General features: G+C 38.0%; 1 protein-coding gene across 1 annotated transcript; it reads right to left on the bottom strand.

Annotated features, from left to right (window-relative positions):
- Window positions 1-11,269: 11,269 nt before the first annotated feature.
- LOC149383403 (Pectin lyase-like superfamily protein) lies at window positions 11,270-13,777 on the bottom strand. The gene is made up of 4 exons (XM_089629507.1): window positions 13,574-13,777; window positions 12,753-13,502; window positions 11,994-12,132; window positions 11,270-11,906 (listed from the first exon to the last, which is right to left on the bottom strand). Exons 1-4 carry the CDS (start codon window positions 13,684-13,686, stop codon window positions 11,685-11,687), a joined length of 1,224 nt encoding a protein of 407 aa, XP_089485633.1. The 5' UTR covers window positions 13,687-13,777; the 3' UTR covers window positions 11,270-11,684.
- Between the last annotated feature and the right edge of the window lie 483 nt (window positions 13,778-14,260).

The following is a 14,260-nucleotide window of genomic DNA, read 5'->3' on the forward strand; positions in this document are numbered from 1 at the left end:
AGGAGGAGGAAAGACGGTGTTCTCCGGATTCAATCCCGAGAGAAACTGCTCTAGAAGAAGGTCTAGCCTCACAGCTGTCGACAACTCCTTCTAAAATACGTAAAGAGCCATACAATAAAACTAATAATGTTAATGACGGGCTTTATCCCGATAAGATCTCCTCCTGTAATAAGATAGACAGGTAGGCTGTAGACAGCTCCTGTAAAACATAACGAACTCTTGTCGGCAATGTAGCGAGTGGCATTCCTGAAGGCCCTTTAATGGGAAGTCGATGGGTGGCTTCAGGTAAGTCGATGAGTGGCTTACCTGTCCTGAGGGAAATATGAAACCCTGGACCAACCAGGGATTGGTGAGGGTTTGCTCCCCTCTACCATACGCGCGTCAAGGCCCTCCTACATGTGCTAGTGGATCCCAGACATTAAAACTTCGGCCTTCTGAGGGCTAGGCTCAAGTTCTCAGAACGGTTTACTCATCTCTCATGAACGGCTGCGGACTGAAGTGTTGATTGGCCAGTCCACTGATGTAAGGCGTCGGTATGAGTGAGATGGATGAGTTTCTAGGAAGACGGTTGTTAGCCGGATTCCTATATGATTATATCTTTGATTGTTTTAGAACGGGGTTCTAAAACTGATTATGTCTCTGTTGATGGAATGAAATTTTGTTATGCTGATTGAATAATGGAACTTCTTTATTCTTCTGAATCTATCATCTGCTGTCATCTGCATTTTATTGTCTGCAACCATGCATCTCATGTAGTGCTAGGTTAGATATCCTGCTTACTGAGTCGGTGTGACTCACCCCATAAATCCCTCTCCTTGTAGATAAAGGAAAAGCTCAGGCGAAACAGGAGTGCTAGTCAAGGTAGATCTCATGACGACCTGTGGCATAGGAAATGTCTTTTTGGGAAATGGGTATTTGGTTTTTAAAACCGAGCTTATGCGCTCGTGAAAGTTTTTATATGGTTTTTGAAAGAACTTTTATAATATAATAACGTCTAGATAATTGGCCTGAAACTATTTTTATGTTTTGAACTCGGTAAGCACGATTTTGGGCCTGTGCTTACGAATAGCAAACTAGAGTAGTCCGCATTTTTGTAACTCTTCTAAAAGCGAAAAATTTTACCAGTTTTTAGCGGACTAGTTCCGCTGTTTGTTTAATAAACATTTTGTAAATGACGTTTGAAAATGTTTTATGTTCATTTCATTTGAAAATATAAATGATTTATGATGATGTTATGGGAAAGGTCGCGTTCCGAGGACGACAGGTGTCCTGCGGGTCGTGACAATTACTTTGGGTGATAGCCGCGTTTTGAACCCGGAGGAGATCCATCTCCTTGACCTAAATCCTATTCTTGACCTCTCCTCATTTCTCATGTTGCCACCTCTTGAGCCTCCGTCCCACAATTCCAAATCTCTCCATCAATCTAGAGTTAGTTGGCCCAAACTCTAGTTGGCCCCAACTATCTTGGACTACCTCTCTACACCCCGGGTCCATAGACCAAGCTTCATAGAAACAAAAAGGTTTGAATCCTTTCGCATATGTAAGAAAACTATCATGCATTATGGGGTTGTGATCCGAGTGAGTGACCGTGAGAACTCTCACTCCGGCTTTTTCATATCTCCATAGCCATTCGGGACTCGCGATCGCTCTATCAAGTCTTTCTCGAATAAGCATTTTCTCGTCTCTCCCATTAGACCAAGTGAAAACACTGCCTTGAGCCTCGATGTCAACCTCCCCCGGTCTTGTTCAAAAATTTCCATAGAAGATTTCATTTAGCCCAATTGACCTTCCTTCCCCCTTGTTTTTCATGTTTCTCCAACACCACATTTAGGTCCCCCATAATACTTTGAGAGATGATATCAATCTCATGGCTGACTGGTTTAATGCTTTTTAATTTTATGCTTTCGTGTTTACTTTTTTATATTTTCACTTATAGATGTTTATTTTTATCTTAAGCTTCGTCTTCGAAGCGGCGGAAAAAGCGAGCCTCTGAGGCAGCAGACATGTGGAACTGCGGCGGATATGAAGACCACCGTGAGAAGAAGAAGGCTTTGTCTGATTCGAGGTGCAAAAGGATAGATGACTACCGTGTAAACGTTTATGCATTTTTGTTTAGGGTTTCTATGGGATTCATTTTTTTTTCTTTGTTTTTTGGTTGCAGACATTGTACGCTTGTGTCTACGTTGTACATTTTTATTTGAATTTTCGGCGGATATGCATAGGATTTGCTTGTGGGCACTTATTTGTTCTCGCATTTTTGTTACTCCCTTATTCAACATTTTGGTTAAATAGCCCATTTATTTTTTGACATCTTTGTGGAAGCATAATAAATAATAAGTTTATGGGTTTTTTCGGCTAGAATTTATTTAGTAGTAATTGGAGGTACAATGATTGATTGCGATCGCCATTGATATAATAAGTTTATGGGTTTCTTTGTTTCAACCATTTTGGAATGTAATTTTGTAATTTATGTTTATGAATGTCAAGTGCAGCTTAGATCAAGTGATTATTTTTGCAAGCCCACAAGTTTACAAATCGTGTCATTTGTTGACGTCTATGTCAACAAATCATGTCATTTGTTGACATCTATGTCAACAAATCATGTCATTTGTTCATATTTATGCCAACAAATCAACAAATTTTCTAGTGTTGTCATTTGTTGACATATATATGTCAACAAATCATGTCATTTGTTGACATCTATGTCAACAAATCAACAAATTTTTCAGTGTTATTATTTGTTTACATATGTCAACAATTTGTGTCAATTGTTGACATATATATGTAAACAAATCGTCAAACATATTCAGATTTCTTAAATATAAAAAATAAAAATAAAAATAAAAAAGATTTCTTGACACTAAGGGGAAAAAAAGGTAAAAATGGATTAAAAAAAAATATTATATCTGATTTTTTTACTAGCAAAATTGTCCAAATTATGATTTTTGTGGAAAATGGGAAATGAGTTATAAAATGATAATTGATATGTCAATTTCTCTTAATTTTATTGAAGTTTATTCAATTAGACAATGATCATTGCTAGTTTCATGGTCCAATTAGTTATTTTTTTTGTTTTTTTGGTATAAGAATCAGGCTATACATTTGGAGATGCAATTATTTTTCGTGCTTTAAAAAACAAGGTAAAAACTTTTCCCAAAAACGAAAAGGTTAGAATTCAGGTATTTATTTTTTTCAATTTGTTTTACCGCATCCTCCTAGTTTGCTAATGCCAGGTAATTTTAGTAGTTAGTGTTTATTTCTGGCCGGCCATTACTTTTGAATTATTAAAAAAAAAAAAAAAAAAGAAGAAGAAGAAGAAGAAGATTAGATTCCAATAACTTAGCCTCAATTGGTTGGAATTATCGACCATGTGGGAGAGAACATGATGTATATAAATACATGTCAATTTTTTTTTTTTTGAAAAACTTACATGCACTTCAACTACTTTCGATTCTAATGTATTTGGGTCTCTGACTCAGTCACGATCCAACTGCACAGTCTCTTTCAATCCTTCTCTACGGGCTCTACCCATTGTCTGCCACATGTAGTTGGGCCATCCAAAGTCGCTTCGCAACATATTTAGCAAGTCTTACCATAAAGGAAGCACAATCAAGCTTACTTGGACGCAATGGCTATTTCTCTTTTATTTGGAACAGAATCTGTTTTAAAACAGACGGTTTTATGATCTAACGACCGATTATTAACATGAATGAAACAGATGGATTCCACCAATTCCAATTTTTGGCTAAATGAGCTTGTTTGTTGAGGAGGCATTTTGATTTTTCTACTTATACATGTGGTTATCCCATGTTAGAGAGTCAGTGTCAACATCCACGTCAGCGAGTCAATGAGAGCAAGTGAGTTAATGAGCTGTTAAGTTAGTTATGAATTGATAAGGGTATATATATGTACAGTTGTAATAACGGAATTAGTTAATGAGAATTCATCACGGAGAAGGTTTTCTCTCTATCATCCAAACACTATTTTTCAGAATCTTTCATGGTATCAGAGCTCAATAACGGCGTCTGAAGCTTCATCTTCCCCGCCATCACGAGTGAACGATCTTTCCGCACAATCGCTCATGAATTCTCAATTCACTCCCACTCTGAACACGGCGATCTCGGTCAAACTCGATCAAGACAACTATTCCGTGTGGAGATCTCAAGTACTTCTTGCGAGCAAACACAACCTCATAGGCTTCATCGATGGTACCAGATCGTGTCCATCAGAGCTCGTCGAGGCTGTCAACGACGAAGGAAAGAAGGAAGCTCGCCGGAATCCTGAGTTTGATCGATGGATGAGAGAAGATCAGCTACTCCTCTCTTGGCTTCTGATATCTCTGTCTACAACGATCCTCAGATCTGTGACGAAAGTCACCACATCGCGTGGAGTCGGAAAGCGTTGGAGAGTCGATTTGCTGTAAACTCGAAAGCCACAGTTATGCCGCTCAAATTTCAGTTGCAATCGATGAGGAAAGGTAATCTTTCGATCTCTGACTAGTTCACGAAGATGGAGGCAATTGCAGATTCGCTCTTCCTTGCTGGTTGTGATGTCTTTGAAGATGACCTAATCACGTCGATTCTCATGGGATTACTATCTGAATACGATGTGACGATGATAAGTAATCGATTGCAAAATGGTGATCTGACTCGTCCTGAAGTCACGATCCAAGAGGTGCTCGCTCTGGCACTCTCTCAAGAAACCAAAATTGAACACCAAACTGCAAGCCTTGAAGTGAGCCTCCATGGAGAAAATGTCAACTACAGCGAGGCTCGTGGAAGAGGACGATCTGGAAAAGGAAGGCAAGGACGTGGACGCAGCAATGGTGCTCGAGGAAATTCCCGACCGATTTGCCAAATCTGCAACAAACAAGGCCACATTGCCTCGGCTCGCTGGCATAGACTTGATGAGTCCTATCAGCCACAACCTCTCTCGTCCTCAAATGTCTCGTCTCAAGCACCAACACCTGACCAATCCAAACAAGCGTTATTTGCTGGAGTTGAGTCAGTAATGGATCCTTCCTGGTACATGGACTCGGGAGCTACGAACCATGACACAGCTGCTCTTGATAATCTCCAGGTCAACTCAACTTACAGGGGAAAAGAAAAGCTTATGGTTGGTGATGGTAAGTGTCTAAAAATCACTCATGTTGGTTCCAGATTAATCCATAACCCAACAACCAAACAGCTTGTTCTCAAAAATATTCTCAGAGTTCCAGAAATAAAAAAGAATCTCATTAGTATATCAAAATTTACCTCTGAAAATGACGTCTTTGTTGAATTCCATCATGACACTTGCTTTGTGAAGGATCTAAGAACAGGTGTGATCTTGCTTCAAGGAACGCTTGACAATGGACTATACCTCATAGCACGGCCTGGAGATGCTGAAACAGGTCCTTGTAGTGAGTCAAAACACCATGTCTTGTTGTCCGTAAAAATTGAATTTCAAAATTGTAATCCTGATTTTTCTTCAGCTCAATGTTTTGTGTCTAGCACTACTGATCAGCATGAACTCTGGCATAGACGTTTGTGTCATACTTCGAGTAAAGTTGTTGAGTTAGTGTTAAGACAATGTAATATTCAAAACAATATGAATGAAAATAAAGTTGATTTTTGTGATGCCTGTCAATATGGAAAGAGTCATTCACTTCCTTTTCAATTGTCTTAGTCAAAATCTACCAAACCTCTTCAATTAATCCACACAGATGTTTGGGGTCCTGCTCCAATTCTTTCAACTCTCGGTTTCAGATATTATATCAGCTTTTAGATGAATTTTCACGGTTCGTTTGGATTTATTTCATGGTTCGTTTGAATTTATCCAATGAAACTAAAATCTGATGCAATAATCTGTGTTCAAAAATTTTAAAAATTCGTTGAAAAATCTCTGGGAAATAGCATTTGTGAAGTTCAAAGTGATTGGGGAGGAGAATATCGAGTGTTCAAGTCCTTTCTTGAGGAAAATGGTATCAGATTTCGCCACTCTTGTCCTCATGTTCATGGTCAAAACGGTAGAGTGGAGAGAAAACACATATATATTGTTGAATTAGGTCCGACTATGCTAGCTCAAGCTAACATGCCCCTATCTTTCTGGTTTGATGCTTTCACTCAGCAAGTTTTGTCATAAATTCTCTTCCTACAACCTGTCCTAAACAACCTCAGTCCTGTTCACGTTCTTTATCACAAAAACCCTGACTTTAAATTTCTGAAGGTCTTTGGCTCTACTGTTTTTACACATCTCAGACCATACAATACAAACAAACTTCAATTTCGCTCAGCCAAATGTGTTTTCATAGGCTATAGTCCGTGTCATAAAGGCTATAAATGTCTACACCCCTCAGGAAGAGTATACATCACTAGAAATGTTGTTTTCAATGAAACACAATTTCCTTACAAAGAGATTTTTGCTGAGTCATGTTGTCCTGTTTTGGAGTCAAACAAAATTGTTTTACCTTCGTTTGAATTTGGATCGGTGGTTAATCAACAGTCTCTTGGGCTAGAGGTACCCAGTCCAAGTGTTAGTGTTTCCCTTGATGCAGGTACACCAGCTGTTCAAGTACAACCAACCTCAGTATCCAGTCCCAGCCATGAATCTCTAGGTAATAACCACACTGTTTCTGAACCACTGGATAATACACCAAATCCCACAAATAACCACAACAAAAGCTCCACAACACCTCAGCTTGTCGCTTCACAGCCTTCTCCCAACACAGAAATCACTATTGCCATGGAACCACAAATTACCACAAATGCTCATCATATGGTAACCAGATCCAAAGTAGGTGTTCACAAACCCAAACTGTTCAATGTTACCAAACACCCTCTGTCCATTGATCTGGGACCAACTGAGCCTGACACGGTTGTCAAGGCACTTATTGATCAGAATTGGGTTGTTGCGATGAAAGCTGAGCTGAAAGCCCTTGTTGACAGTGATACGTGGGATCTTGTGCCAACTTATGGTTCTCATAATCTAGTTGGGAACAAATGGGTTTTTAAGATTAAGTATAACCCGGATGGCTCTCTGCAGCAACACAAAGCTCGGTTAGTTGCTCAAGGTTATTCACAAACATCGGGGGTTGACCTTCAGCCCAGTCATTAAGCCGTGTACCATAAGAGTTATTCTCACCCTCGCTATGTACAGAGGTTGGGACATCAAGCAACTTGATGTCAATAATGCATTTCTTAATGGCATTTTGACAGAAGACGTGTACATGAAGCAACCAGTTGGCTTTGTCGATCCGTTTCACCCCAACCATGTCTATAAACTGAAGAAGGCACTATATGCTCTCAAACAGGCACCACGGGCCTGGTTTGAGAGAATTTCGACAGTGCTTGTTACATGGGGTTTTGCAGGATCCAAATCTGACTGGTCTCTATTCATCTATGCCAAAGGGTCGAGCTACATGTTGATGTTGGTATATGTAGATGATATTCTACTTAGAGGTAATGATGAGTCTGAAATTGAAAGACTCACTTCATACCTCAATGCTCAGTTTGCACTCAAGCGGCTTGGCTCTCTCCACTACTTCCTTGGCATCGAAGTCTTCAGAGACCGGACAACCCTTCATTTGTCTCAAGCGAAGTCTACTGATGAAGCTCAACATGTGTGGTGCTAAACCGGCCTCAAGCCCAGCTGCTCCCAACTCCACTTTGTCCAAGGAAGAGGGGGAGCCAATGGACGATCCTTACCAGTACAGCATTTGGAGCTCTTCAGTATGTGACCATTACGAGGCCAGACATCGCTTATATAGTCAATAAACTGAGTCAGTTTTTACAGTGCCCCACAGTGAGTCATTGGTTGGCTTGTAAGCGAGTTTTGAGATATCTAAAAGGAACAATAACTCACATCATTGTGTTCAGACCAACTAACGAAGTCAATCTCATCGGTTTCGCTGACTCAGATTGGGGAAGCTGTCCTGACGAGAGGAGGTCAACAAGTGCATATTTTGTGTTCCTAGCTGGGTGTCTGGTATCTTGGAGCTCAAGAAAGCAAGGTGCAGTGGCTAGATCGAGCATTGAAGCTGAATACATAGCTCTAGCGCATGTATCAGCAGAACTTCTATGGATACAGTCGCTGCTTGGTGAAATCAAGATAACACTGAGTCAAACCCCAGTGATTTAGTGTGATAACCTAGGAGCAACAGCCATGGCCGCAAATCCTATTTTCCATGCTCGAACAAAGCACGTAGAGCTTGATCTACACTTTGTCAGAGACTTGGTAATAAGAAAACGGCTCGAAATCATATATGTACCCACACTTGAACAAACCGCAAATGTGCTAACCAAAGGTGTTTCAGTTGCACGATTCCTCAAGCTGAAGAACAAGCTTCACGTGGAAGAGTCCCCGTTTCACTTGAGAGTTGGTGTTAGAGAGTCAGTTGAGTCAACATCCACGTCAGCGAGTCAATGAGTGCAAGTGGATTAATGAGTTGTTAAGTTAGTTATGAATTGATAAGTGTATATATATGTACAGTTGTAATAACGGAATTAGTTAATGAGAATTCATCACAAAGAAGGTTTTTCTCTGTCATCCAAACACTATTTTTCATAATCTTTCATGGTATCAGAGCTCGATAATGGCATCTGAAGCTTCATCTTCCCCGCCATCACGAGTAAACGATCTTTCCGCACAATCGCTCATGAATTCTCAATTAATCACTCCCACTCTAAACACTATTTGTCAAAACATAAGCTTATTATCATATGAAATAATATAAGAGAAATACCATTTCCCTTTTGTTTTTGTCGAATTCCACATTCATATTGTGCGTTTATCCACATCACTCTCTCTCGAAGATAATCTAAAAAAAGTGAATGCAAATTAATACATGTTACAGTCAATTTTTTGTCAGTACTGTGCACACAGAGATTGAAGCATAATTCTCACACTCGATTGATGAATAACCTAAATCAAGAAGAGTGTAGGTGATATAAATCAGCATATGAGACTAAAAAGTTAAGTGATTAAACAAAATCCCTAAGAAAATTTTGAAGGTCAAGAAACTAAATCATATTGTATCTCAAAATATCACATAACTAAAAATATGAAGATAATTTTAGTTAGCTTCGTGCGAGAAAAAATACATGACCAATATGACCTCAATTCTTGAACATGAAATTTTGTCAAAATAATGTAATTTTTTCAAAATAGTAAAACCGTGCCATCCAAAATCAACATTATTGTTTATCTTTTATTATTTCAAACCAAAACTCCCCTTCATCAAAACTGTGATTGACTTTTAATATAATTTATATATTTGACTAATAAAACTCAGCAGCCTTGGAGAGATCTCTTGTGCAAAAAAAAAATACCACTAATTTGTTATCCGAATCGCCCACTATTTGGTAGGCTATTAGTGTCATAACCACATGCTATGTTCGACTGAGGACCAATTTGCAATGGCATGTCAACTTATCCACTATGTGTTGGGTACATTTAAAGGGTACGTTCATATATCTCACTCAAATCCCTCTTTTGTAGGTCTCCTTAATAATAGATTAATAGAATAATAGCTACAATGTTATATATATATATAATATATATATATATGTATATATACGTACCTTTTCTATAGAAAACTTTAACCAATAATATAAAACTATTTCTTTATCAAACTCTGTGTTAGATAGATCTTAGATGCATATAGATCGTATTACAATTTACAACAAAAATTTGTCTGCCTATACATATTTTGACTTATGCAAATAAGAATATTAAATATATATATATATACATATATAATATATGCAGCAAAATTATTTATATCTGTTGGTTCTGAATTTTGTATTCCCTACGTAATGGTACAAGTGACATGTGTAGAAAGAAGTTTCACAAGGCTACTATTATTTGTACCAAATGGAACAAATATTCGAGCATCCCTTTGTTCTTTTGATGAATATATAATTTGTTTTATAACTCTTCCCTTGGTTCTATTTTCTTCACAACTTGGAGTAATATATTTGCATGTGGAATCTTAAAGTGACAACAATATGCTGTTAATGTTTGATAAGGATAATTCAAGTCCATGTCACTATTTGTCCCCACTATTTAGTCGGTTGCAAAAGCTTCTCGATGTCACATCTTATTTTCCCAAAACCACAATTAATTACTTATTAATACAAAGCAAGGGTGGTACTTGATATTTGATATTTCATAACTGTAGCTCAACTACCAAACCCTTGTATTCGTTGATTATATTTGAAATATTAAAAGTTGCAAAACTCTCTTATATGAAGAAAAAAAAAAGGATTTATAACTAAAATAAGGCAACTTTATTTTTAGTTGGTCTTCCAATTCTATGATTATTTTGTGATAATATTGTCACAAAACATCATAAATATTATAATTAAAAATCCAAAATTTACTTGTATCCATTTTCCTATATAAAATATTAAAAACATCTCTATATTTTTCTGAATTTCCCTTCTGTATTTTGAATCTGATATGCCCACTGGACCTATGTACTATATAGCTTCGTTCAAGATTTCCAATATTGTTCCACTTCATCTCTCAAGCTCATAATTCAAGAAAACGATGTTTTAGGTAATAGTAGTTACAAGCGGTTTGAAGACTTTGAATTGCGAATGGGAAAAAGAATAAATAAATGTGAAGCGGCGTAATTAAAAGATGAACCAACTGAGGCCTGCATGTGCAGGTAATCTATTATCCTAGAATTAAAATTCAAAAGGGTGTCTCTATATTCTATTCCATATTTTTTATAATATTTTACTTTTCTAGTTAGGGTTACATGTATTTTTCCACTACTACTTTTTTTAAGTTTCTTCTGTTGGTAGTTTTTTTTTTCTTTTTAACTTTTTGTCTGCGTGAGATATATTTTATAGTCTCAACGTATCTTGATGGCTGTGCATATCACGTATGTTGTCGATCATATTGGTCAAAAATGTAAGGTAATTACAGTGGACTTTTTGTCTCATTGACTGTATTGTGATTTTCTGTGTATTGGATTCTCTTAATTTTTATCAACTTTAATTAGCATAGAGCTAGCTAATGCATGTATTCACGTTCTCTTAACCTTTTGGCATAGAAATGTGGGGTAACTAGATTAACAGTTATTTTGGTGGTTGAACTTTGATATCTAGCTAAATTTCCTTTATATCGGTGGGTGAAGAAATATAATAATTTTCTTTTTCATTTCTATTTTCTTCTGTCTTTCTAGCATGAATATTACCCTTTTTCCTTTTGTCCTCAGTTGTACTCCACTTTGTTTGTTCCGAAATTGATGGCTCTTTAAGACCGAGAAATACGGAGAAAATTAATAAATAAATAAAACATATTTATATATGAAAAAAAAGAGATTCAGAAAATCACAAAAACATCAACATATATAATTTAGTATTCAACACTTCTACACTCTTTTCTTTCTCTCTTGGCCCATATCACAATAAGACTAGCTCTAGCTAGAATCTCCAATATGGTTCCTAAAGAGTAAATACTCGGTGCGAGGTTGTAATCATAAACATTGAGTTACCCAAAAAAAAATTCAAGAGACACAATGATAAATTTAAAAACAAAAAATGAGACATAGGATAGAAAAAAGGGTAAGCTAGAGTACACTATAGCCCCAAATTCCTCTTCCTATCCTTCATAACTTCTCACAATAAAGAGAGAAGTATTCGACGACCATACTTTGAATTAAATAGTCACCAATTTGGGTGACAGGGCATTAATCAGCAACGCGAGCCCTTACGGCAGTTCAGTGCACCCGCGGTGGTGGTTATGGTCCCAACGAGCGAAGAAGGTCTCGCTCCCAAAGACGACGCTTTCGCGTAGCTCGACGACGCGCCGGCGCCGGAGGCTGTGAAAAACGCGCCGTTGACCAGCATATCTCCTTCCGATCTCCAGTTCCAGTGTTTCCACTCGCTCTCCGGCGCGTCCTCGTGCTTCGTCACCTGAAATATTAAAAAAAAAAACAAAAACAGAAATTAAGAAATGAAGAAAAAATGTTTAATGACATTGAAATTTGAAATTAAGCGGACCTCTTTGCTGAATCTGATATCAGGGGCGACAAATCTGTTGCCTTGGCTGTTGATTGTTGGGTTAGCACTTCCTCCGATGGCGTACATCTCCCAATGGGTGTAGTCATTGTTCACCACGTGGAAATAACCATGCCTACATCTACATTTACCATAAAAAGTAAAAAAAAAAAAAAAAAATTAAATTAGTTGATTAATTTAAAAGTTGACCACATCCACCACGTTAATTATTGTTTCAATTAAATTTGTAATTATTAATGAATTTGTCCCCTCACCCACACGACAAATTGTTCACTATCAAATCCACACAAAAGATAAATAAAGTAACAAAATATTCAACGATTTTCCATTTCCCTTTCTTTTCTTTTTTTTTCTCTTCCCTCCTTTAAATCAAATCTAAAATTTATCCAACCTTATTAAGAGTCTAGACTATGGGGGGTGCAAATTAAAATAATCATATAATTTTGTGGTAAAATTACAACATATATATATATATATATATATCCAAAAATAGAAAATTTATTTGATTAATTTACTTTTAAAAAATAATTAAGAGATCTAAATAAAATTAATAAATTACACAATAAATAAACCAATTTAAACAAAAAACGCTCTATACGAAACATTTGGACTTTCCTACTAAAATGCGAAACGATAGGAAGACTCAAATAATAAAAGAGAGTAAAAACTGCAAGTCAATTAATTTTCATTAAAATAAACGTTAAAAAAAATCTATGAAATAAATGGTGAAAATTTAATTACCTAGGCATTCTCTGGACGAGTCCTTCACCGAAGTGATTGAAGGCAATGGTGACTTGCATCCCTTTATCCTGAGTATACGAATCACTGTGTCCCAAAAGCATGACCTTATCGTGATGAGTCATGTAATTATTCGACAGAGTAATCGCCGACGATCCGTGAATCGCGTCAATCAGTCCGTCAGCGCAGTTCGAGAGCGAGCAATGGTCGACCCACACGTGGCTCCCGCCGAAAATCGAAACGCCGTCACCGTCAGAGACGGTCCTCCACCCGAAATGCTTCGTGGAGTCTCTGACCATGGCATTCCCGCCCTGTTTGCAGTCGTGGATGTGGAGGCCGTGGATGATCACGTTCGTCACGTACTGGATCGTGATGCACGGACCTCCGGCGATGTGGACGGAGGCTCCTCGGCCGTCTAGGGTTTTGAACGAGTTCATTATGAGCTCCTCTTTCAGCTTGATCACCATGTCTCTGGCGAATATGATCCAGAGTGGCTCTTCCTGAATCACGGCGTACCGGAGCGTCCCGGGCTTGGGATTCACGGCGTCGGAGTCCGACGAGTCTGTAACGACGTAGAGTTTTCCGTCTCTGCCACCGATGGCGTTTTTGCCGAATCCGATCGCGCAGTCGGCGAGTCTCTGGCGATTCTTCTCCCAGTCCGGATCGCACCGCCAGCAATCGTCGATCGGGTTTCCGGTTCCGCAGCCGGAGAGAAACCCTAGGTTTCGCCGGGAAACTGACTCGTTGATGCTCCTGCAAAAAATAAAAAATTAATTAATGTGTTGAAATAGATTATTGTGTGGGGGATTGGGATTATAGTGCACCTGTGGACCTCTGCGGCGATGAGTTCGGGGTCTTGGACCGGCGTTGAAGAGGAAATAAGTGTGGAAGCGAGGAATGTGGCTAGGCAGAGAATAATGTGGATTTGAGACTTCATTTTTGTTTTAGAGGGAAAATGTGTTTGAAGAGAGGGAAAAGGGCAAGAGAGAGTTGGAGTGTGGGAGTGGAGGGAGATGGGTATTTAAAGGATTTGTTAAGCTATGTGATTATGGTCTTAACTCCAAAATACTATTGTTAATTGTTCTTTTTTTTATAATAAAATAAAAGTTTGTAGTGGAATGGGACCCAGCTGATGGTTGCTCTGCTTCGTGATTTATGGATTTTACGGATTCCAATTGGGTAGTTTTGGCCGTTAAGCAAGCCTTGAATAAAGGTGGCTGAGGGGCTATTTTCAAGGCTTTGTTTTTTTTTTTTTTTTTATAGAGAGAGAGAGAGCTCTTACGTTGGCTTTCCACTGTTTATTGGAAGAAACGTCAAACTCAAAGAGTGTGTGTGTGTGTGTATGGGTATATTACTTTTACTTCAATTACGGAAATTTACAATTGTTTCGAGATTGTCTTTTAGTACTTTTTACTAATTTTGCTTTAACTAACTTTAAAAACAAAATTAAGCCGAATAAGTAACAAAATTAAGCTGTATAAATTAAGCCGCAAGGAAAATTGAGCCGTATA

Source organism: Urtica dioica, chromosome 10 (assembly GCF_054948205.1).
Source record: "Urtica dioica subsp. dioica isolate 48M chromosome 10, U.dioica_male_clone48M_v1_H2, whole genome shotgun sequence".
Lineage (NCBI taxonomy): Eukaryota > Viridiplantae > Streptophyta > Magnoliopsida > Rosales > Urticaceae > Urtica > Urtica dioica.

Excerpts from the sequence above, each read along its gene's own strand:
- LOC149383403 (XM_089629507.1), bottom strand. The coding sequence starts at position 13,686 with ATGAAGTCTCAAATCCACATTATTCTCTGCCTAGCCACATTCCTCGCT. Across the intron at positions 13,503-13,573 it reads ATCGCCGCAGAGGTCCACAG|GAGCATCAACGAGTCAGTTT; the intron begins GTGCACTATAAT and ends TATTTTTTGCAG. Across the intron at positions 12,133-12,752 it reads CTCGTCCAGAGAATGCCTAG|ATGTAGGCATGGTTATTTCC; the intron begins GTAATTAAATTT and ends TGGTAAATGTAG.